The sequence below is a fragment of the Poromitra crassiceps genome, assembly GCF_964638095.1.
Source record: "Poromitra crassiceps genome assembly, chromosome: 30".
In the NCBI taxonomy this organism is placed as follows: Eukaryota; Metazoa; Chordata; class Actinopteri; order Beryciformes; family Melamphaidae; genus Poromitra; species Poromitra crassiceps.
The window spans coordinates 2286511-2312815 of NC_139652.1; the positions used below are offsets into that span (position 1 = coordinate 2286511).

The following is a 26305-nucleotide window of genomic DNA, read 5'->3' on the forward strand; positions in this document are numbered from 1 at the left end:
CATCACAATGACGCCAGGATATCCCAGCTGGAGGAGAGAGTAGCTCTGCTCCACCAGCTCAAAGATGAAGAAATGTTCATGGACTCCCTGGTCAAATCCTGCATCCCGATCTCGTCTCCACCTACTGCCGAGCTGGACTCCGACTCTTTAATTATTGTGGGTCGCGCTGCCGCTGTTAACATCTCTGCAGCCCTGGCAGACACTGTTCTGGACCCAGACATTGATATCTCCCGGACTGACAAATACGAGTGGCTAGGTAACAAGCCCAAAGTCCTATCAAACTCCACCCCCGCTCAGAACCAGCTGTGGAAATCAGCAGGCAAGGGCAATCATGGTGGGAAACTCCTTCCTCGCCGTTCCCCACCGGAGAACCGCCCACTGCCCACTTACAACAGGTTTTCCTCTCTAAGTGAAGGAACAACATCTCCTCCATCCACGTCCAGTCCACCTGCTGTCCCCACTGTCCCATCATCCCGACGCATCCCTCTCGTCCATTCTGCTAAATTCGTTTTCACTCCCTGTCCCTCCCCCAGATCGCCCCCTCTGTCCGCTCCTCCAGCACTTGTTCTCTCCAAGCACGTTATCCCACCATCATCATCCAGTAATAATTTGTCAAATACCCTCCTCCCCCCCTCCCGCGTCTCATCCACAAACCCCCCCGCTTATCCTTCTCACTCGCGTCCATCCCTCCTGCCCCGTCTCATACCTCCCACTGTGCTGATAATCGGCGACTCCATAACCCGGAATCTCCGCTTCATTAACACAGTCACACATTGTTTTCCCGGTGCCACCACGACGGACATCATCAATAGACTCCCAGCAATCATAGTCACAATGCCGCCAACAATAAAGAAAATAATAGTCCACATTGGGTCCAACGATGTCAATAAGCAACAGTCTGAACTGACGAAAAAACATTTTGTCACTCTTTTCGGCCTGCTCAACAACACTGGAAAATCCATTTTCCTCTCTGGTCCCATTCCAACGTTCCGTCGCGGCGACATGTACTTCAGTCGCCTGCTCGCTCTCCACACCTGGCTCCACTCCGTCTGCATCACTCACAGCATCACTTTCATCCACAATTTCACTCTGTTCTGGGAGCGCTCCTCTTTTTATTCTCCCGACGGACTTCATCCGAGCATGCTAGGCTTACAAATGCTTGCTGCCAATCTCCATCGTGCCCTGGCCGTCAAAGCGTCCGCTACCCCTCGCGCTTGACTTTCAGGTCCATCTCCCCTATTGGTCACTTCCGGCCAGTTTCAACAAAACACTCCAGCCCCCCCCTCCCCCGCTATCCCCCCCATATCCACAGTCAACATCCATCCCAACCTGATCTCAGCAAATCTCCCCCGCCCTACTCCCCCCCTCCCCATTATTGCACTGTTTATTTCAACTTCGCTCCCCCCCCCACCCCCGCCCTCCCCCTTCACCTTTAGCCAACATCTACCTAAACACAGAAAAACTCCCCTGCCCTGCTCCCCCTCCCCCATTACTGCTCTACCTATCCCTACTCTGCTCCGCCCTCGCCCCCCTCCCACTTACCTTCACCCTGCCGAATTTTTTTTCAAAAAAAGGCATTAATATTAACAACCTCATATCCGTCCCCTCCTCCCCCTCCCCCCCTCCACTCTGTAACAACCTTTTTAATATTGAGGGAGGTCTCTGGAACTGCCAGTCTGCTGTCAATAAACCGGACATCATATCTGCCCACGCCCTTTCTCTGTCACTTCACTTTCTTGCACTCACTGAAACCTGGATCACCCCCGAAAATACTGCCACTCCTGCCGCCCTCTCATCTGCATTCTCCTTCTCCCATACCCCCAGACCCTCCGGACGCGGGGGTGGCACGGGCATTCTTATCTCCTCCACCTGGTCTTATTCTGTCTCACCTCTTTCCCACCTTTCTATTTCCTCCTTCGAATCCCACTCCGTCACTATTACCCTTCCCATCAAACTTATCATAATCATCATCTACCGCCCACCTGGACCCCTCTGCACATTCCTTGAAGATCTACACACCCTCCTCTCCCTCTTTCCTGAAGACACCCCACTGACCCTCATGGGAGATTTTAACATCCCACACTTAACTCTTCTCTCTACCCCCTTTCTCAACTTCTTTTCATCTTTAGATCTGTCACTATCTTCCTCCCCTCCCACCCATAAAGCCGGTAACCTCCTTGACCTCATCTTCACCCGTTCCTGCTGCATCTCCAACCTCTCAGTCACCCCTCTCCATGTTTCCGATCACTTCTTCATTTCCTTCTCCCTCCCAATCCCCCCTCCCACCTCTCACCCTCCCCCTTCTCTCCCCATTTCCTCCCGGCGCAACCTCAAATCTCTCTCACCCTCATCCCTATCCTCCGCCACCCTCTCCCTCCTCCCCCCCGCCGATCAATTCTCTCTCCTATCCCCCGATGAAGCCTCACTCACCCTCATCTCCTCTCTCTCCTCTGCCCTTGACTCCCTCTGCCCACTCTCTACCAAACCTGCCCGCCCCTCTCCCCCTGCACCCTGGCTCACCGAACCTCTCCGCACCAACCGCTCCCGACTCCGCACCTCAGAAAGAACATGGAAAAAATCTCACAACCCCAATGACCTCGCCGCTTATCACCTCTCCCTCTCCAACTTTACCTCCTCCATTTCTTCTGCCAAATCCTCCTTCTACATTTCCACTATTCAATCCTCTGCTTCTAATCCCCGCAAACTCTTCCAGACATTCACGTCCCTCCTCAATCCGCCTCCTCCGCCCCCTCCCTCTTCCCTTTCTGCCAACGATTTCTCCTCCTTCTTCATCAATAAGGTCGCTGCCATTAGCTCATCATTTCCCTCACCATCCCTCCTCACCCCTTCTCTCACCTCCTCTTCTTCACAACCTCCTGCCTCCATGTCATTCTTCTCTCCCCTCTCCTCAGATGATCTCCTCAAAATCATTCTTTCAGCCCGTGCCACCTCCTGCCCCCTCGATCCCATCCCCTCACCCCTCCTTCAGTCCATCTCCCCTGACATTGCTCCCTATCTCACCTCCCTCATCAACTCCTCCCTCTCCTCTGGTATTTTCCCCTCTGCCCTAAAAACAGCCATAATCAAACCACTCCTCAAGAAACCGTCCCTCGACCCCTCCACCATCAACAACTACCGCCCCGTCTCCCTCCTTTCCTTCATCTCCAAATCACTCGAACGCACAGTATCTGGTCAATTATCCTCCTATCTCTCCCTTCACAACCTCTCTGACCCCCTTCAATCTGGTTTCAAACCTGCACACTCCACTGAAACAGCTCTTCTCTCTGTCACCTCCGCCCTTCACTCCGCCAAAGCTTCATCACTCTCCTCCGTTCTCATACTTCTCGATCTGTCAGCTGCTTTTGACACCATCAACCACCAAATTCTACTTTCCACCCTATCCGACCTTGGTATCACCGGCTCTGCACTTTCATGGTTTTCCTCCTACCTATCTACTCGCTCTTTTCAGGTCCTCTGGAGAGGAACTCTTTCGGACCCCTGCACTCTCACCACGGGTGTTCCCCAGGGTTCTGTCTTAGGTCCTTTCCTCTTCCTTCTCTACATGAGATCTCTGGGTCACGTCATTTCCTCTCACGGGTTCTCCTATCACTCCTACGCTGACGACACACAACTCTATCTCTCCTTCCCCCCCTCCGACTCTAATATCTCTTCCCGTATCTCTGCCTGCCTCAAAGATATTAGCAACTGGATGTCGTCTCACCATCTCAAACTCAACCCCGACAAAACCGAACTCCTCTTCTTCCCCTGCAACGACTCCCCCCTATCTGATCTGTCCCTATCCATCGACAACACCACCGTCCTCCCCTCCCAATCTGCCAAAAATCTCGGAATCACCATCGACAATCAACTATCTTTCTCTGCCCACATTACAGCACTGGCACGTTCCTGTAGATTCTCCCTCTTTAACATTAGAAAGATCCGCCCTTTTTTAACCTCCGAAGCAACCCAAATTTTAGTCCAGGCCATGGTTTTATCTAGACTTGATTATTGCAATGTTCTCCTAGCCGGTCTCCCCTCCTCTGCAATCCAACCCCTTCAACTCATCCAGAATTCTGCTGCCCGCCTTGTTTTCAACCAACCCAAATTCTCTCACGTCACCCCCCTCCTCCGTGACCTCCACTGGCTCCCCATCCTGTCACGCATCAAATTCAAAACCCTTGTCCTCACATTCAGAGCTGTCCACTCAACTGCCCCCCAATACCTTCAAACCTTGGTCACGTTCCAACCCTCCCACCGCTCCCTCCGCCCCTCCACTAGCGCAAGCCGTCTTGCCCCCCCCTTGCTTCGCGGGCTTAGGGGCCGCTCTCAATCTCGCCTCTTTTCCTGTCTCGCCCCCAAATGGTGGAACGAGCTCCCCCCCCTAGTCAGGACATCCGAATCTCTCCCCATCTTCCGCAATCGGTTAAAAACCCATCTCTTTTCCCTCCATTTCACCTCCCCCTAACCTTCCCTTTCCATCACCCTTAACATGCTGCCCACGTACCTTCAACTGTCTGTTTATTTGTTTGTTGGCTTTTATTGTATTTATCTTTTTCCCTTATCTCTGTTTCCACTATGTATGTTACATGATTTTATGGTTGTTATTTTCTGTATGTACGTCGCTTTGGAGAAAGGCGTCTGCCAAATGAAATAAAGTAAAGTAAAGTAAAGTAACCAAGTGGACTGAAATGTGGAAGTGTATTTCTTCTTCTTGAGACTGGTTTCATTATTTTCAGTGAACAGCAAAGTGAGCTGCTGAGCGAGAGCATGATGAGGGACGCACGTCAGGCAGGGTCGTTTAAGCATGCTCACCTCTGCCTCTGGGTCGGGTTGCCAGGTACCACGACACATATCCCCAACACAGAAACACCCTTTGCTTTGTATGAAGTCGGGAGATTAACGGGAGAAATTACCAGCATAATAAAGCCTTAAAAATCTGAAAAGGTTCATGACGTCTGACTTAGTTTACAGTATTAGATATTTCATATGAAAAGACGTTATTTCAGGTATGACAAAAACAAAATAACGTCTTTTCATATGAAATATCTAATACCTTAAAGATCTGGAGTGATGGCAGGTGTGACTTAGGTTGGACAGACGGACAGATTGACTCAGCCTGATCCCATTTCATATTATTATTATTATTGTTGTTATTACTAGTGGACCCATGGGAGTTGGAACACCCCCCCACCCACCCATTTGTGATTTGTTCACAAATCCAGTTTGAAGTCTGAAGAAAATAATTGAAGCCTCTGCAGTTTGGCCAATCCAGAAGTTTATACTGTGACTATTTCCTCCCCATTAACTCCAGTGTTTTTTCCCCTAGAACACTTTTCAGGCCTGGAGGGATCTCGAAACGTACCCCGACCGCAACGGTGGGGGCCGTCGCTGGCGACGCTAAACTTTTAGCTAACCTGTTCACATCTATGTTCGCAATGGCATCCCAAGTATCATCATCCTATTATGGGATGCGATGCGAACAGTTGTATTATGGGATGTGCGTTTCCCAGGCAACGACACACATTGACACGTTTTGGAACAGCGCCGGACCCTGATACGATGTTCCTTGTTTTTGAATGATTTGGCATCTTCTATTACTGTCAACACTGTCAACACCGGTATTGTTGTATTGTATTTTTGTTTTGTTTTGTTTTTTTGGGGGAGGGGGGGGGGGTTGCATTTCTTTTTTTGGCCTGGTGGGGGCGTCGTGCCCGCCAGGCCTGTAGAATGGTAGGGGAAACACTGAACTCATTCCCCGCCATTGATGTGATATTGGGTCAATCCGTGTTTTCACCGCCATGTGATAGATGGTGCTCTTGTGGCCACCTTATGAATTGCTAATATTTAAAAAATAATCTGTGAGAATCTGTGATCATGTTCACTTCTCCCATTACCTCCAATATACCTGGGACCTGGAGCAAGTCTCCTAAGGGCACTGGTGAAAGTGGGCCGGAACCGTCCGGAACTCAGTTCCGTTAAGAAATTCTGTGCCTGAACGGCGTTCCTGGAAGACACGCAGCTGTTGTCAATCAAAATCCGATTGCGCTGCTGCTCGGCTGTCTGTCCATACTGCGTTATTTCGAAACCCACATAGGTTAAGCCAAAACCACGCCCTGTGCCCGCCTACGCAGCAGTCAAGCGCCGGGATTGGCCAGGAGCAAGTCTTTTGTCTTCTTTTGACAGCTGGAATCTCCCACACCACAAACACTGCACAGCACGCAGCCCAGCGATTTCATGAACCAACTGAATTGCTCTTGAGAGCGGACATTGAAATGAATGATGGTCACATACCTTCCTTAGTGTATTAACGCTATTGAAAACGTAATACAAGCTTTTAACACATTTCCCACACCACAAACACTGCGCCCAGCCCAGCGATTTTACTAGGCCTAACCAAATTGCTCTTGCGCGGACATTGAAAATAAATTACTGTAATATATTAACGCTAATGAAAACGTAGCACAAGCTTTTAACACACAAATGATTTTTAAACATATTTATTTCAAAACATCATTGTAAAATTCAGGGCTTTAGCCAAAGCTTCAATAACAGAGCTCAGCTGACAGTTGAACTTGCAAATGAAAAATATAAAAAATATAAAATTAAAAATACAATAGGCTACAGCACATAGGCCTAGCTTCTTCTTTTTTTGGCACAGCTATTCATTCCCCCCAGTCCAGCAGTTTGTTCCAGGCCAGTGAAGTCCCAACAATCTACAAAAACATGCAATAATATAAAATCATAGATACAAAGTTGAATCATACACAATCAATAAAGCCAAAAGTAAATGGTTAGCCTTCCCAATGGCCAAGGGCAGCATCTGTTATTCTGGCCTCATAATAAGCACTGAGGCGGTGGTCAGAAAGTCAAATAACCGCAACAACACCAACAACTACAGCAAGGCTGCAATGAGGATATTATTATTGAAAGACAAAATCCTACATCGCACCAAAGCATACAATGTAGCCTACCGCGGTTATTCATAATAGTTCACACAGGAGAGAAACAATTTAATTGTTCAGTGTGTGGTAAATGTTTTGGTCAAAAAGGAGAGTTGAAATCACACATGATAGTCCACATAGGATAGTCTGTTGTTGTAATGTTTAAACAGGCCTAAATAATTCACTATAGCCTACATATAGTCAAGTGTTTCTAATTTCTACACCATAGGATACAGGCATTCAAAAAATGGATGTGTGTGTTCAGGGATGCATGAAGCTGGGGGCGGGAGGAGGACAATATGAAACGATGAAGGTTGGGGTAGTAGGCTATAGTTCCTGTAAGAAATTCAAACCACTTTCACCCCTGCCTAAGGGGGCGTGGCAGTGGCAAACCATGGGCAGAACCCACGTGACACAGATACAGGGAGTGACTGGAAGTTGGACTGTCTCTATATTGAAAAGTCTCTGTCATCGGCTGTAGTGTTCGCAGCAGGGCGGGAATTTCGGGGAATTTTAGGGGCGTGGCCATTTGGCCTTTGGCGTCACAATTTGTTTTAGGGCACAAGGTCACATGCCAGCGCATAAAGGCCATCGCTCTATTCATGATGCTCTCTTCACCATGACAATAGAGTCTATTGACATGGTGAAGAGAGATCTTTCTGGATTGTGTGTTAAAATGAGCCAATGACACATCCTTTGCATAGAGCAGCTACATTAAACTGAGACCACTGATGCTTTGAAAGCAGCTGACAGCAGCAGGCTGGTAGCAGCTAGCAGGGCACTGCCAAGGTGACCTTAGGGATCTCAGGGCATCACGGCCAGTGGGAGGGGCAACGGAATGTGTAATTCCCACTAGGAGTGTCAAAAATAATCGATTATAAGATGCATCGCGATGCGGACGTGCACGATTCTGCATCGATTCAAAAATCCATTATAAAAAAAAATAATGTTTTTTTACATTTTTACATGCATTTGTTTATTTTAATTATGGATCATAATACAATGCAATTCCAAATGCACTTTTATTTTAAAAGTAGCCACACAGTGAGAAAAAAGAAAGTGAGAAAAAATAAATCATGTATTGGGGAAAAAAAGTGATGCATCGATTTAAGATGCATCGAGATGCATCGATAATCGTTTTAGAATTGAATCGTAGCCCTCTGAATGGCAATCGAATGGAATCGTGAGGCCAGTGAAGATTCACAGCCCTAATTCCCTAACCTGACACTGCCAGATGGACGGTATAGCTCCACATAGGTTTCACTAAACCAGTCGATCTGGGTTTGAAGTCACCAGACCCGCTGACGGAGGCGGGCACTTTGTCCAAGCTACTTGGCAGGTGATTGGATGACCCATCTGTCTATCACCGCTGGTGGGTGTTAACTTCAACCAATCAGATCGCGGAAGGTGCCTGTGGATGATCTCCGTGGTATTCATTGATTGAGTCCTCGCGGTCGTAAAGTCACCTTCGAAGCATTTAGTTAGATTATAACGAACTAGTTGTGTGGCTTAGCCTTCCCAAATGTTGAGGGTCGTTTTTTAGAATTTAATACATAGAATTGGGAACGTTACATTCAATTTCATTCAGACTGCCTGTCACTTCCGCGGCGGCAGCCATGCTGATGAGTGAAAAGAACTACAAAGACCATGTACCCACTACTTGCCCAGACGAGCCAGAGCCCGCCTACGGCCGCCGCTGATTCGTTGAGCCGGCATGGCTCGACCAATCATCTTAACTGCCTGTGCGGGTCCAGACCGTCACGGAGAACCAAATGAAATGTGAGTTCACGTGACGGGCGGTTTACCAGGCTACTAATTCCCACCCTGCTCTGCAGTGTGTTCAAGTGCAACTTTCTGGCCCTGACACAGGCGACGCAACAGTTCTTCGTAGTTCTTTGAAGTTGGCTTGATGTGTTGCAGCCATTAGAGGCATGACTTCAGACGGCTGTTTGTGTGCGGGCTAAACCAGGCTAATGATGTCGTCTCTGGAGGGTTTAGGTGCAGGAGGCCTGCAAGCTGTGAATAAGGAAACGCCGGTTCAACCTTGACAAAACCCTGGGATACAGCCACCAGAGAGCCATTACTGATATCACGATCGCGGTCCTATATCAGACTGTCTGTCCCACGGGTGCGAACCAAACAAGGAAAGACCGCTTTTTCTTGGTTCGCCCCCAACAAATGGAATGTGCTCCAGGAAAACTTAAAAATGGATCACTTGATCCCGCTTGCTTCTTTTAAAGCACTTTTAGAAAGCATTCCTCGTAGGGTGTGTTCATGTTTTCTTTGAAATTATTTAATTATGCTCTTGATGCTTTTTATTGTCTGTTGTGTTAACCTGTAATTTTGTAATTGCTGTATATGTTCTTTGTCCACCAGGGCTCCCTTGTAAATGAGAGCTTGCTCTCAAGGGACTCTCCCTGTATAAATAAAGGTAAAATAAAAAATAAAATAAAATCACCACCAGAGAGCCATTACTGCCATCACCGACGAGAGGTCCAATCTGTTCACATTTAGGAGCGGCTTGTCTTACGTTGTCCTTAATGGACAGGCCTTGAAGCAAAAACACACACTCACTCTCTCACATACCATCCCCTGGTGTCTCCACTGACTTTGGTCAGTTTTTATTTATCCAGGGAAGATTGACTGAAAGTCTGCGCTCTTTTTCGGCTACGTTCCACAGTCACAGGTTTTAGGGTGAGAGTGATATATCTGTATCTCACGCCAATATTGACCTCTTTCTTTTGTCAGCCAGTCAGTGTTGCTGATATTTTAACCCGTGTAATGTAAAGCGTCCCAGAGTTTTTAGAAAAGCGCTCAATCAATTAAATGTATTATTATTATTATTATTATTAGTGTTGGTCCCCTCTGATTTGATGATGCGACTGATGATACTGATATATATATATATATATATATATGGCTGATATATATATATATATACAGTATATACTAGGGCTGTGAATCTTCACTGGCCTCACGATTCGATTACGATTCAGAGGGCTACGATTCGATTCGATTACGATTATCGATGCATCTTAAATCGATGCATCACTTTTTTTCCCCAATACATGATTTATTTTTTCTCACTTTCTTTTTTTGCATTGTATTATGATCCATAATTAAAATAAACAACTGCATGTACTTCCATTATATTTTATTTGATTATAAAAAAATAAATAAAAAATAAAAAAATAAAAAATAATCGATTTTTGACATTTGTGAATCGATGCAGAATTGTGCACGTCCGCATCGCGATGCATCTTATAATCGATTATTTTTAACACCCCTAGTATATACAGTATATATATATACGGTATATATATATCTATATATCAGTATCATCAGTGACTGTGTGTGTGTGTGTGTGTGTGTGTGTGTGTGTGTGTGTGTGTGTGTGTGTGTGTGTGTGTGTGTGTGTGTGTGACTCACTCAACAGCTTACATAACACTCTCACCCCCGGGCCACAGGGGAGACACCACGCGGCACAGTAACAGCAACAATAGGGAGGCAGTGTAACATATGGATCCATTTCCATGGAATGAAACAAACGCTGCTGACATACTGACATACACTAGCAGGACAAAGACGGCCCACCTGAGTGTAAGGTCTGTTTCTCATTCTCTTAAGGTGAGACATGGCAGGTGAAGAGGGTCACGTTTTTAACTCATAGATATCACTGTGGTGGGCGGTACCACAGCAGAGATATTGTTAAGACATTCACCTTGTTGCCGCGGGCCCTTTAAGAGACGAGAGTCACGGGGTCTCGCGGGAGTTCAGAGATACACGGGTTTCCCGGGTTGTGGTGATGGTTAGCCGGTGACGCTAACAGGGAATGCTATGGCTATAGACATCAACAGACTTCAGCGCATCATCCGCTGCGCTGAAAGGATAATCGGATGCGACCTGCATGCAGCCAGGACACTGAAGCGGTCTCGCAAGATCATGGCCGACCCCTCCCACCCTGGCCACAAACTCTTTAAGACACTCCCCCACAGCAAGAGACTGAGGTCTGCCAAGACCAGAACCACCCGCCACAAGACCAGCTTCTTCCCAACCGCCATCAGCCTCACCAACAAGACCCGGAAACCCCTTCCACCAAGGACCTCACCAACAACCCCCGCCCCCACACACACAAACTCTGTGTGTGTGGTAACTGACTGGTAAATTGATGTAAATTGATGTAAATTCCCTGCACATTAATGCCTATTTAACTATGTATGTCTCCTCTCCTCTTTACCCCATATGTATTTATATGTCACTTACATCGTATCCCTGTCAGTTGCCCTATGTATGCACTAATTTTTCTATTTCTTCTTCTTTTTAAACTTTTTGCACCTTACCTCTTAGACCTGTCGAGGGACTACGGATGGAAATTAGCTAAGGCTACAATCCGGCACATTTACATACAAATGTTCATTAATGTTGCACTGTCCCTGAAATAAATAAATAAATAAATAAATAAATAAATAAATAAATAAATAAATAAAATACACGCGGATTAGGATGGCATAAAAGCTCATCCGCGCATCTCTAAGGGTCATAGTAGATAGCCTGGTAAAGTAGCCGGTCACGTGAACTCACATTTCATTTTGTTCTGCGAAATGAAATGTATTATAATACATATTCTAATATCATAATATTCCAATAATATACTTACCTACACAGTGAACAAGCTGCAGCAATTATGACAAATATGCCAATTCAGCTTATAGTGCTACTGGTAGCATTCAGCAAAAACACACAGCACACTGCCACTAGACTAGACTCTACTCAGGAAAACATGTTTCCAAGGTCTTTGCCATTGTGGACACAATAAGAATCACACTAAATGATAATACCTTTGCACATACAAGCTTCACTTCACATAGTGCAGTTTAGTTTTTTGAAAACATGAGTTTTGTTCCAAAATGTCAAGTCCACCCTTTGAAGAAAAAGAAATGACACCTACTTGTATAGGATTAGAGTGGATAAGGACAAATTCAAACAAATCTGTTTTTAGAGGACAACTTGGATAGTCAGTGGTTGACAAAAGCAGGAAGACTTTTACAGAGTTTCCTTATAGAGCTCAACAAGAATTCCCCATTCATTTTATCCATAGATGTTTCCAAAAAAGCATTATATAAAGAGTTTTAACCCTGAGACCAAGTGTGTGTGTGTGTGTGTGTGTGTATGTGTGTGTGTGTGTGTGTGTGTGTGTGTGTGTGTGTGTGTGTGTGTGTGTGTGTGTGTGTGTGTGTGTGTGTGTGTGTGGGAGGCGGGGGGGGGGTGTAATTTTTGGGTGATTTTTTGTTTTTGCTCTAAGTGAAATGTTTTATCTATCCTGATGGAAAATTAACAGGGAATTCTCTGATGGAAAATTAATGGAACCCGAGCTGCGGAAATGTGGGCGGTCACTGTCGAGCTCTACTGTAAAGATTAGTGATGGACTTTTCTTTTTTTTATTCCCACAACGGATATGTACAGTAGCATTTTGGAAAGAACTCCTCAGAACTGGTTCTGTTCGGAACCAGTTCTATTTTCAGAACCGACCGGCTCGACACGTTTGCCCATCGATTCCCGTTACCGATTCCTCCTTTTTATATATATATATATATATATATATATATATATATATATATATATATATATATATATATATATAGAACAAAATGTCAAATTTTCATTTGCTAAAGAATTTTCTCTCTGCATTCTCCCTGGGCTGTGAGGCTCAGGCAACACAATGGGCTCAGTTCAGTTCAGTGGGGCTTATTGTTAAATCCGGATTCAAGGCTATTGTGAGTAGCACAATAATAAAACCATATGGCAAGAAACGTTAATGATCTTTACATTCATTCTAATCTGCGATCGGCAGCTGAATTTCAATGAATTAAATTACAGACTCAGTATTTTTGGGTTGCTACAAAGAGAGAAAACATCAAAGCAACCAGTTAGGGAATCGTTAAGGAATCGAATCTTCAAGAAGGAATCGTTGATGAATTGACATTGATAACATCATATCAATTCCCAACATTAGTCTAGTTAGTCTACATTGTTTAGTGCACAAGCAGGTTAGCACGTTAACACAAAGTTAGCAGAGGTCGGCCCACTGCATTGTGGGAAAGAGCTCCTACCTGAGTGCGGCCTGCGAGGGAACCTAACAACACAGAGACCTGGAGCAGAAACAGAGCGTTACTCCTACACAGTTTGAATTGAAACATAGCATACTTTTTGCAGACCTTCATTACTTTTGAAGATTTTGTCTGGTGTTCAATGTGATCTACACAGATGGACATCTTGCCCCTGCTAACTAGGTCATATCACTGTATAGATGAAGACTGTTCTTCACAGCCACAGATATCAGAATATGTAAGATGATTGGCAGGGTTCCTGCATGCTGTCCATTTTAAAATTCCATATTTTTCCAGGCAGACCCTATGTTCTTGACTGGATGTGATTTTGGTGCAGACCCTATGTTCTTGACTGGATGTGATTTTGGTGCAGACCCTATGTTCTTGACTGGATGTGATTTTGGTGCAGACCCTATGTTCTTGACTGGATGTGATTTTGGTGCAGACCCTATGTTCTTGACTGGATGTGATTTTGGTGCAGACCCTATGTTCTTGACTGGATGTGATTTTGGTGCAGACCCTATGTTCTTGACTGGATGTGATTTTGGTGCAGACCCTATGTTCTTGACTGGATGTGATTTTGGTGCAGACCCTATGTTCTTGACTGGATGTGATTTTGGTGCAGACCCTATGTTCTTGACTGGATGTGATTTTGGTGCAGACCCTATGTTCTTGACTGGATGTGATTTTGGTGCAGACCCTATGTTCTTGACTGGATGTGATTTTGGTGCAGACCCTATGTTCTTGACTGGAGGAGTCAAGAACTCCCCCCTCCCCCCCAAATTCCCATTTTATTTTCTCCCAAATTCCATTAAAATTTTTCTGAACTCTGTGTTTTTACGCTCATTTTACCATCAGAAATAGTGTCTAATAAGTGGGAATGAATGAATGTCCACAATGTAATAAGATATAACAGTCAATGTAATGTTGCAACACAACAGTGCACTATTTTTAACAAGTGCTTCAAGTCAGAAATACAGTAGATGACTGTACAAAACATTCTATTATATTGTCTTACCACATGTGATAGGTGTCAGGTGTCAGAGAGAGTACACTGCCCCATGCATTTTGGTTTTGCTCTTCACTATCTGGATTCTGGGCCAAAATATTTGATCCTCTAAGTAAGGCCTGCAAAATAACCCTTCAGCCGGAGGCGGAATTCGCCATCTTCGGCTGCTCAGAATCCTCTCTGCTCCTCCCTACGGCTGTGCAACAGTCTCTGACACAGGCAATCACCAAGAAACTCATTCTGAAGGAATGGAAGTCCCCCCTGTCCACCTTCTTTTCAGCTGTAGTTGACGGACATGGTCTCAGTTATACGGACGGAGAGACTCAGGTTCCAGAGGACCAACTCTCTTAAAAGATTCTCAACTATCTGGGAGCCGTTTCTGGCCTACGTTGATGAGGTTAAAAGCGACAGGTGTCTCGCCCAGCTGATTTCTCATGGACCCCTTGCGTGGGATCCCATGCACAACATCTCTCACAAGCACATAAGCCCCTCAGGCGGCTGCTAGCACCACATTGCAATATAATATATAGATATATATGTATGGCTTGTTCTTTGTTTTCTTTTCCTGCGTCTGAGTTTGTTTGATTCTGTTCTTTTGTGCCCTAAAAAAACTGGAAAATAAAATATTAGGGGGAAAACACACGGAGCAGATGAGTTTGGTGTTTTTCACATGGGCTTTAGAGAATAAGTGATCGTCACATGTATTTTTGCGGGTATGTATGTTGACAGAATTTGCTAAACAGCTCATCGCCCGAGTGATAAAAGTCATTAGGATCCTGCTCTGCTCTGAATTGAGGTCTTAGTGCGCAATTTCTGCTGCTTTGACGATGTGAGCTTTTGTGAATAGAAGTGACGTACGGCTTTGTAACACGCTGGAGTGACCTCCGCTCATTCTTCCTCTCCACAAAATGTTCTGTCTTCTCCCGAAAACTGAATTATGGCAAATCCTGCAGTATTCCACATTGTACAGTTGATTCCATTTTTATTGGTAAATGGGGGGAATAGTGTGATCCTCCCACGTGCTACGTCCTGCCAGTGAAACTCCTCGCTCTCAGGTAGAAAGAAGCGGCTGGTGACTGCACATGTATCAGAGGAAGCATGTGCTAGTCTACACAACTCTCGCCAGATCAGCAGAGGGGGTGGAGCAAAGAGCAGACAGCAGCGGGAATTGGCCAAGTACAATTAGGGAGAAAATCAGAAAAAAGGTGATAAAAGAAGAAGGAGAGGAAAATGTCTTTGAATTGAAGCAGCCTGGATCCTATTCTAGTACAGCATAATGAGCACTTACTGAGCAATGCATTTAGAAACAAGGGCATTTGATCAGGAAATGTAGGAGTGCAGGATGAGATCCGGTGTCATGCTACTTATTCCAGCCTGGGAGAAGAAGTGAATAATCTTAAGAAATATGGGGAAATCTGTTTAACCCCAGAGGCCTCGAGAACAAGACAAATTAAGATATGTGAAATGATCATTTCCCCTCTCATCTGATCTGAGGAGATGATTCTCTCACTAACACTTCTCAGGATTGATCTGAGGAGATGATTCTCTCACTAACACTTCTCATCTGATCTGAGGAGATGATTCTCTCACTAACACTTCTCAGGATTGATCTGAGGAGATGATTCTCTCACTAACACTTCTCAGGATTGATCTGAGGAGATGATTCTCTCACTAACACTTCTCAGGATTGATCTGAGGAGATGATTCTCTCACTAACACTTCTCAGGATTGATCTGAGGAGATGATTCTCTCACTAACACTTCTCAGGATTGATCTGAGGAGATGACTCTCTCACTAACACTTCTCAGGATTGATCTGAGGAGATGATTCTCTCACTAACACTTCTCATCTGATCTGAGGAGATGATTCTCTCACTAACACTTCTCAGGATTGATCTGAGGAGATGATTCTCTCACTAACACTTCTCAGGATTGCTCATTGGGGAGAAAAAAATCTCCATTTTGTCCGTGGCTCTGATGTCGTCCTCTCACACTTTCCTATAATACATGATCACTCTAGGCCCCATCCAATGTCAGCAATATAGTGCTAACTCTTAATATATATATAATATAGTGCTAACTCTTAATATATATATATAATATAGTGCTAACTCTTAATATATATATAATATAGTGCTAACTCTTAATATATATATATAATATAGTGCTAACTCTTAATATAGTGCTAACTCTATATATATTATAATATAGTGCTAACTCTATATATATATTTCAATCAGGAGAGGCCAGTTGGTAGGATTAGACAAACTTTATTTAGCAATCGGCGTGCATGGCAAATGCTTTGGCGCTTGACTCCATTGGCCAGTGGCGCTGCTCTTGAGGCAGAGGAGGCATTGGCCAGTGGCGCTGCTCTTGAGGCAGAGGAGGGCGCCTGCATGGGCTAGGAGATCCCCCCCCCCGTGGGGGATCGGGAGTCAAGACTCGTTGGTGGTGGACTGGGGAGGTGGGTGGGGCAAAACAACGCTTCGGAGGCCGGCTTCAAGGGAGATGGACTGCCGTGGGCTGCTGCTGCTGCTATGATCAGCCAGAGAGAGAGAGGTGACGTAGAACCCTTGCTATATATATGAGGATTAACTGACGTCATGTTTGACGTCATAGCAGACGTCATACTAGGATTTTTTGACCACGTTGAGATCGGATTACGCGTGAGTGGCCTTCTGCTTGAACTATGGTCTGGAGACCTCACTTCAATCAGGAGAGGCCAGTTGGTAGGATTAGACAAACTTTATTTAGCAATCGGCGTGCATGGCAAATGCTTTGGCGCTTGACTCCATTGGCCAGTGGCGCTGCTCTTGAGGCAGAGGAGGGCGCCTGCATGGGCTAGGAGATCCCCCAAAAGGAAGATCTGATTACCGGAGGTTAATTGAGATCTGCAGGCGCCAGTAGTCGATTGCACTATTCCGGCCTTCGACCTTTTTTGCGACTTACAGCTATTTGCGGCTGGCGCTCCCAACTCGGTCGGGCACCTCGCGATAGCGCTTCCCAGCTTGGCCTACCTGGCCGCCTTGGCGCTTCGCGATCGTACTTTCCGGCCTTCGACCTTTTTAGCGACTTACAGCTATTTGCGGCTGGCGCTCCCAACTTGGTCGGGCCTTCGATCTTGCTTTTCCTGCCTTCGACCTTTTTAGCGACTTACAGCTATTTGCGGCTGGCGCTCCCAACTCGGTCGGGCACCTCGCGATAGCGCTTCCCAGCTTAGCCTACCTGGCCGCCTTGGCGCTTCACGATTGTACTTTTCCTGCCTTCGACCTTTTTAGCGACTTACAGCTATTTGCGGCTGGCGCTCCCAACTCGGTCGGGCACCTCGCGATAGCGCTTCCCAGCTTAGCCTACCTGGCCGCCTTGGCGCTTCGCGATTGTACTTTTCCGGCCTTCGACCTTTTAGCGGCTAACGGCTATTTGCGGCCGGCGCTCCCAACTCGGTCGGGCCTTCGATCTTGGTACATTAGAATTTAGCTTGGCGCTTCCCGGCTTGGCCTACTTGGCTGCCTTGGCGCGACTACCCTGACTTTCTGCTCTCTCTTTCTCTTTCCCCCCCCAAAAATGAGCCGGGGAGTTTACTGCGCCTTGCTGGCGCCGTGCTTTCGGGGAGCCACCACCAACGAGACATTTTTCTTCATCGGCACGGAAGTCCGGGACATTGTTTGTTGCCATGCTCACCGATTTAAGGGAGGAGGGTTCTTTGGGCCGCCAGTATGGCCGCCTGCTCCGGGCGGATGTAGCTGGTGAATGCCGATGACGACCAGCGGCCCATTTGCTGGAGGGAGGCGGAGGACACTCCTTGCTCGGCGGCCGAGGTGGCCGCTCCGATCCTGAAGGAGTGGCTGGAGTAGTTCTTTGTCGGGAGGTTGCATTGCTGGAGCGTTTGCTTGAGGTGCAGGGTGAACCAGGATCTTGTCATGTGGTGACAAGGTGCGATGAGGAACAGGGGGCCGAGGGGCCGGTCCGAGGCCTGAGCCTGACGTAGTGAGCCATGGACGAGAAGGGGCAGAAGGGGGAATTGTTCCGGGCGATGACGATGTGCCGATGAGGGCCAGCGGCCCGTTTGCTGGAGGGAGGCGGAGGGCACTCCTTGCTCGGCGGCCGAGGTGGTCGCTCCGATCCTGAAGGAGTGGCTGGAGTAGTCCTTCGTCGGGGGTTGCATTGCTGGAGCGTCTGCTTGAGGTGCAGGGTGAACCGGGATCTTGTCGTGTGGTGACGGGGTGCGATGAGGAGCAGGGGAGCCGAGGGGCCGGTCCGAGGCCTGAGCTTGACGTAGTGAGCCATGAACGAGAAAGGGCAGAAGGGGGCTAGTGCCTTCCTGTATGCTATTGTGTGCTGGGGCAGCGGGGCTCTCTGGCTGCGGTGTCAGAGAAGAGAACGTTGTCCAGGCTACGCTCCATCGTGAACAATGACTCGCGCCCACTCCGCGGCGTGCTAGTCGAACGCAGGAGTACGTTCGGTGAGAGACTGATTCCACCTAGATGCAGTACGGAGAGGCACAGGAAATCATTCCTGCCTGTGGCCATTAGTCTATTTAATGCCTCTCTTAAAGAGCACCTCGGAGACGCTCAGTCTCCCTGAGACTGAGCCAGCCGATAGGTTAACTGTGCCTGGCTGAGCCACGTGTGGCGTATAGGGCAAGCCGACTTAATATAGTCCAGGGTGCAATAATGATAATTGACACGGAATGTATACTTACCTGACGTGTTTTGTATTTTGCTACTTAGACATTCCACTTATTTTTTGCTTCTAGCGCATTTACTAGTTATTCTATGCTATGTTGTGTTTTTTTTTTTTTTTTTTTTTCTTCTGCTTATTGCTTAATATTGCATTTGCGTTGCATTTACTACTGTTTATTTTATTTTAAGCTATGTGTGTACTGTGAGCGAGCTACTGTAACCTGTCCCGATTTCCCCTCTGGATCATTTAGTCATTCTGATTCTGCTTCTGAAGAAATGCCAGAGGCATTTTACTTTGAAATTCGTTAAGAACAGGAGGTGGTGTATTAAGGCCGGGTAGCTTAACACGGAAAGACGTCAGCATTCCCTGGGCCGTCTGGCTTCGGTCCGAAGTTATGCAGTAACACTCATTCTAGCTGATGCTCAGACAAGCTCCGTGGGCCAGGGGTGTTAGAATGGCCCCTTGCGTGGTTATTATTATTATTGTTGTAATTATTATTATTATAATTATTATTATTATTGTGACTCCCGCTGGCCATTTGCCAGAAGCGATTTCCGCTTAGGCGTCGGAAATAGGCAGGCTGAGATGCCCGCTGGGTAGAATAGTCAGATCACAGGCCAAATAACTTGTCAGTCAGCTTCGCTTTATTTAGTCAAAGCCCGAGGGAAGCTCTTTGCGGCAGGCACTCTCGACCTTTTGGCGACTTACAGCTCTTTGCGGCAGGCACTCTCGACCTTTTGGCGACTTACAGCTCTTTGCGGCAGGCACTCTCGACTTTTGGCGACTTACAGCTCTTTGCGGCAGGCACTCTCGACTTTTGGCGACTTACAGCTCTTTGCGGCAGGCACTCTCGACCTTTTGGCGACTTACAGCTCTTTGCGGCAGGCACTCTCGACTTTTGGCGACTTACAGCTCTTTGCGGCAGGCACTCTCGACTTTTGGCGACTTACAGCTCTTTGCGGCAGGCACTCTCGACCTTTTGGCGACTTACAGCTCTTTGCGGCAGGCACTCTCGACTTTTGGCGACTTACGGCTGAGTCTGGTATTATGAAGGTGTCGTCGGGCTCCAGGAAGGCGGGGTAGGTTCTGCCCGCGTGGTTCTTGCCATCGTGGTAGAGTTTACACCGTTTTTTTTTTTTTTTTTTTTTTTTTTTTTTTTAAGATTGTTGTTCAAATGAACCCCCTCAGATCGGCTAAAGTTAAGAAATTATCATTGTCATCATCACGGAAGCTTCCTAATTTAATTTATCAGTCACCATCAGTCACGTGGGGTCACTGGGGACCCAGAGGTAGAAAATAAACAAACTCAGCTGCGTGTAACAGCAAAGATAATTGAGAATGAGAAGGCAAGAGTATATAGTGCCTTTTTGAAAACAGCGCTGCGGCCATTTTGGCCTGGAATACGGCTCCTTGCTGGGGCAGAAGCTTAGTCTCCAAAATGGCGGATTGGCTGTGTGCTGTCGCATCTTTACAATAAAAGGTCTCTGGTTACCATAAGCCTCCGTTTCACAAACACAACAGCAAGGAGAGAGACAGCTACTTTTCACGCTCTGTTTTGGATTAAGAGGATGTCCTGAAGTGTGACGGTGGATTAAAGACTTGATGACAAAACGTCATGTGATCTGGTGGATTATAGTCTTCGTGACAGAAAGAACAGGACACCCGATGGATCAGCGTTACATGGATGCGGGTTTTACTGCCGAGTGCGACCCTCTGCTCAACTGCATGTAACGTTAAACCTTTATCGTCCATGTATTCCTGGGAGTGCTTATTCCCCTCGTGAATGGACCACCTTACGTCGCTGGATTTGGAAGGGAAAGCAAGCTGCACTACACTTCAGCTGTCGCCGCCAGAATGAGCCGTTCGCCCCATGGACCGCGGCCTGCATTTCCCCGGCGGCTCCCGGCTCTCGGGGCAGCCGCCTCCACTGGTCTTCGCCCGCGGCCTCTCGCACGTCCGCGCCGAGCGGCCTCTCCCTCCGGCACGCTCGCACGCGTTTTTGGGCGTCCACGGCGCGGCGCTTCGTCCTCTGTTATACACGGGCCGTCGCAGTGGCGCGCCCCGTGCCACGGGAACGCGCGCTGGGCCTTCTCGTCGGGGCCATGCTGGCAGCCCGTGGTCCGGTCGCTTCGCCAACGTCCTCGTCAGACACCTCGGAAGGCAAGTACGCTCCGTGGCCGGTCCGGGACAGGGGACCGATGTAAGCTGCCGTCACGGTCCGTGGGCTACTCCGGCTCGGAACTCGACATGCCAGGAATGGGAATATCCACGGGTAGAGAAGGCCCGTGGGTGCTGATTCGGTCTGCGGATCTGGTGCAAAACAACGCTTCGGAGGCCGGCTTCAAGGGAGATGGACTGCCGTGGGCTGCTGCTGCTGCTGCTATGATCGGCCAGAGAGAGAGAGGTGACGTAGAACCCTTGCTATATATATGAGGATTAACTGACGTCATGTTTGACGTCATAGCAGACGTCATACTAGGATTTTTTGACCACGTTGAGATCGGATTACGCGTGAGTGGCCTTCTGCTTGAACTATGGTCTGGAGACCTCACTATAATATAGTGCTAACTCTTAATATACGGTATATATAATATAGTGCTAACTCTATATATAATATATATAATATAGTGCTAACTCTTAATATAGTGCTAACTCTATATATAATATAGTGCTAACTCTTAATATAGTGCTAACTCTATATATAATATAGTGCTAACTCTTAATATAGTGCTAACTCTATATATAATATAGTGCTAACTCTTAATATAGTGCTAACTCTATATATAATATAGTGCTAACTCTTAATATAGTGCTAACTCTATATATAATATAGTGCTAACTCTTAATATAGTGCTAACTCTATAGTGCTAACTCTATAGTGCTAACTCAATATAGTGCTAACTCTTAATATAGTGCTAACTCTATAGTGCTAACTCAATATAGTGCTAACTCTGCACTCTTTTCAATGGAAAACTGCTGATGGAGGAATTTTATCCGACTTTGTAAGTCACTGATGTCTGACATGTAAATGTGACATGTCATTTCCACAGCTTTCTGAGATAGTATCCAGATATCTGCGGGCGGAACACTGCATTATAGGGCAAAAATCATAATTACGATTATTGTTTTTACTAATATTGAGATCATGATTATTTAATGCAAGTACTCATTGACTGGATTTATTTTCTTTAAATATTGAACTGAAATATTGAAACCGAAATAAATTAATATAAAAATAAATAAATAAATAGGCTAACTAAAAAATATATCTAAAAAGTCATTGTTTTATCTCGATTATCCTATTTTCAAAATTGTGGGAAGCCAAAATTGTAATTGAAATTAAAATGTGATTAATTGCATTGTCCTACACTGCCTCTCAGTTTAATAAGCCCTCATCCTACCCGCAGCAACTCAGTCATTATTTTCTTGTTTAATATATAAAATGTCACAAAATGGTAAAAAATTACCATCACTTTTTTCCCCAAAGCACAAGATGACGTCCTCAAATGTCTTCTTTTGTCCTGACCAACAGTCCACAACCCAAAGATCATCAGTTTACTGTCAAAGAAGAGTAAAGAAACCAGAACATATTTTCAATTAAGAAGCTGGACGAGGGAATTTTGGTTTTTCTTAAAAATGAGTCTAAACTATTAGAAAAATAGTTAGTTGACAATTCATTTTCTGTCGACCGACTAATCGACTAATCGTTGCAGGGTTGCAAGGTAAGATTCTCAGAAATACAATACATAATTTAATTAACTGTAACTTCCCCCCAATTTAGATTACATTAATTACATAACTAATAATGTTTTGACAAGAAATAAGTCCTCAGTCATAAAGGTCCCATCTTATGTAAAAGAAGATGTCCTTGCTTCTCTGATTATGAAGGACGTGCTGCTATATAAACAACATGGAGGTCCCCAGATAAAGCCACACCAGTGCCTCCAAACGAGCCACTTTGACTTCTGTGATTTTGTGACATCACAAAATAACATCCCGGGTATGGACTAGTTAGTAACCGATGACATCCCGGGTATGGACTAGTTAATTACCGATGACATCCCGGGTATGGACTAGTAACCGATGACATCCCGGGTATGGACTAGTAACCGATGACATCCCGGGTATGGACTAGTTAGTAACCGATGACTTCACACATTGTCCTCGGTCCATTCTGAATGATTTAAAAGGCATTTTGTAGTCGAGCGGCCAGAGGAACAAAAGGAAATCAACTGTACAGTGCAACATGATCTGTACAGTGCAACATGATCTGTACAGTGCAACATGATCTGAATGATCCCGGGTCTGGAGATCAGGTCTCTCCTGCTGTATTTCAGACTGTAGTTGGAGAGAGCTGAGTGACACCTTGGGTCTATTGGGGTTTTTCCATACAGAAAGCTGGCCTGACACAGCCTGGCAGCCCAGCGCGGTTGAGTCGCAAAGCAGCAGCATCAATATGGCTGTAGTCACTAATGGTCAAAAGTAATGGCTAAAACAGTGGATAAACATTGCATTTCCTATAGGCTCTTCACAATAAAAGCCCTTATTTTAGTTTGTCAGCGGAAAGCTTTTAATATGCTGCTCTCTCTGCTGCTCTCTCCACTCCAGCACAGAGACATGAGCGTTTCGCATCGCAACCTACACTCGCTACCGACACCTACAACCTACAACCTACACTCGCTACCTACACTCTCTACCGGCACCTACAACCTACAACCTACACTCTCTACCTACAACCTACACTCGCTACCTACACCTACAACCTACAACCTACACTCGCTACCTACACTCTCTACCGGCACCTACAACCTACAACCTACACTCTCTACCTACAACCTACACTCGCTACCTACACCTACAACCTACAACCTACACTCTCTACCTACAACCTACACTCGCTACCTACACCTACAACCTACAACCTACACTCTCTACCTACAACCTACACTCGCTACCAACACCTACAACCTACAACCTACACTCTCTACCGGCACCTACAACCTACAACCTACACTCGCTACCTACAACCTACACTCGCTACCTACACCTACAACCTACACTCGCTACCAACACCTACAACCTACAACCTACACTCGCTACCAACACCTACAACCTACAACCTACACTCGCTACCTACAACCTACACTCGCTACCTACACCTACAACCTACACTCGCTACCAACACCTACAACCTACAACCTACACTCGCTACCTACACTCGCTACCAACACCTACAACCTACAACCTACACTCGCTACCTACAACCTACACTCGCTACCTACACCTACAACCTACACTCGCTACCAACACCTACAACCTACAACCTACACTCGCTACCTACACCTACAACCTACACTCGCTACCTACACCTACAACCTACACTCGCTACCTACACCTACAACCTACAACCTACACTCGCTACCTACACCTACAACCTACACTCGCTACCTACACCTACAACCTACAACCTACACTCGCTACCTACACCTACAACCTACACTCGCTACCTACACCTACAACCTACAACCTACACTCGCTACCTACACCTACAACCTACATTCGCTACCTACACCTACAACCTACACTCGCTACCTACACCTACAACCTACACTCGCTACCTACACCTACAACCTACACTCGCTACCTACACCTACAACCTACAACCTACACTCGCTACCTACACCTACAACCTACACTCGCTACCTACACCTACAACCTACAACCTACACTCGCTACCTACACCTACAACCTACACTCGCTACCTACACCTACAACCTACAACCTACACTCGCTACCTGCACCTACAACCTACAACCTACACTCGCTACCTACACCTACAACCTACACTCGCTACCTACACCTACAACCTACACTCGCTACCTACACCTACAACCTACAACCTACACTCGCTACCTGCACCTACAACCTACACTCGCTCGCAACACAGCTGTTTGTGGGGGAGAAGGGGGAGTCGTCACAGGTTGGCGAGACGTCACCGCATCCCGCTTGGAGGCGGGTCCGGCACACTTTGGCCTGACTCCAGAGAAGAAGGTCTATCTGGAGCGTGGCACGCCATAGCTTAGCACTTTTAAATTATAGCGGAAACTGAAATCAGCAACATGGCTTGGCGAGGCCACACGTGCCAATGGAAAAGGCCTATTTAGCATATTATGCATTTACAAAATAGATATACAAACTCCTACAGGATGGTGTTGTACTTTACTGTAGGCTATCCGTAGCCGTTAATGTTATTACTCATATTTCAAGCCATATACCAGGGATCAGCCGAGCAGCATTTTGGTAAACAAACCACTTCACTGGGTGGCAACGGCAATGGAACCCTATGGAGCCCAAGTGGCGCGAGGCGTGAGTGTCTGACTCTAGCCAGGTAACTCTGTTTACATTTTTAAACCGCAGTTCACACAACTTTAACATGACATTATACATCAAACTCTTAAGCTACTTCTGCTCTCACTCAGAATGTCAAAATATAAGCGATGTGATGTAGCCTATAGTTTTTGAGATATTAACGTTTGTTTGACACAACTCATTTCTGGGTGGCAAGTGACGTCACGCTGATTCGTCACTGACACCCCAAAAACCTACAATCCGCTACAGAAAAATGTATATTGTTTGTGTATTAACTGGCCCCTGGCCTTCTATCATTTCACGAAAGTGGCCCCCGGGCAAAGCAAAGTTGAGTATCCCTGGACTAAAGCCTATGTGCAGGCTACTACCTCATACTGTATCATTTAGTAGGCTATGTGTAGCCTACCGTATTATGTAGGCTACTAGCCTATGCATATAAGGCTTATGTGTAGGCTACTATATCATCGTGTGCTGTAGGCTGTGTTCTATTAAGCTTCTATCTACGCTCTACTCTACCTGCTCTTATTTCCCGTATGTGCGTGAACGTAGCGGAACACAAAGGCCAGAACAGCTGTCCTTCACACGCACGTTGTGTGCGTGTGCGTGTGCGTGTGTGTGTGTGTAAGCGTGTGTGTGTGTGTGTGTGCGCGCACGCGCGCGTGTGTAACTTACTGAGTCTGAACGGGTGGTATTGTGCTCCAGCAGAGCGTCTCTTCCATGTCAGCAGCAGCCGGGACAGACACACTTCATACGGGCTGTTTTTGATCCGCAGCTCGGCCGTCAGCAGGCGTGCCTGGTCCATGTCTCCCCGGGAGGACAGGCACACACAGGCCGCAGGGGGGGTCACCTCTGTCCGGGCATCTCTCCGCGGCCTCTCCGGGTAAACACAACCGAACAAACTCAACGGTTTGTCTCGCACTAATTCTGGACGGATAGCGGTTTCTCCTCCATTGAAGATGTGGGCCGGGCTTATGGCTCCCTTCAGGGGCTGCCCCAAAGCTCGTACTGCTCAACTCCCCCGATTAACAGGCGAATATGAGTTGTTGATGAAAGTACCACCACCACCACCACAACAACAACAACAACAACAACAACAACAACAGCAGCAGCAACAATAAACGTTTTTCCTTACAGAAATGTATTAATTTTATAGCCTACATTTAACACGTTGTTCATAGGCCTACATTAAACCTTAGT

General features: G+C 46.4%; 1 protein-coding gene across 1 annotated transcript in view; it reads right to left on the reverse strand.

Annotated features, from left to right (window-relative positions):
• The window catches only part of LOC310800655 (ceramide kinase-like), a gene marked incomplete at its 3' end in the record, with an annotated part of 59068 nt that extends 33098 nt beyond the window's left edge, over positions 1-25970 (reverse strand). Inside the window, exon 1 of the mRNA XM_083663276.1 lies at positions 25781-25970. Within this exon, the coding sequence (XP_083519402.1) occupies positions 25781-25910 (130 nt within the window). The 5' untranslated portion in view covers positions 25911-25970. The remainder of the gene's footprint in view (positions 1-25780) is intronic.
• Positions 25971-26305: the final 335 nt, after the last annotated feature.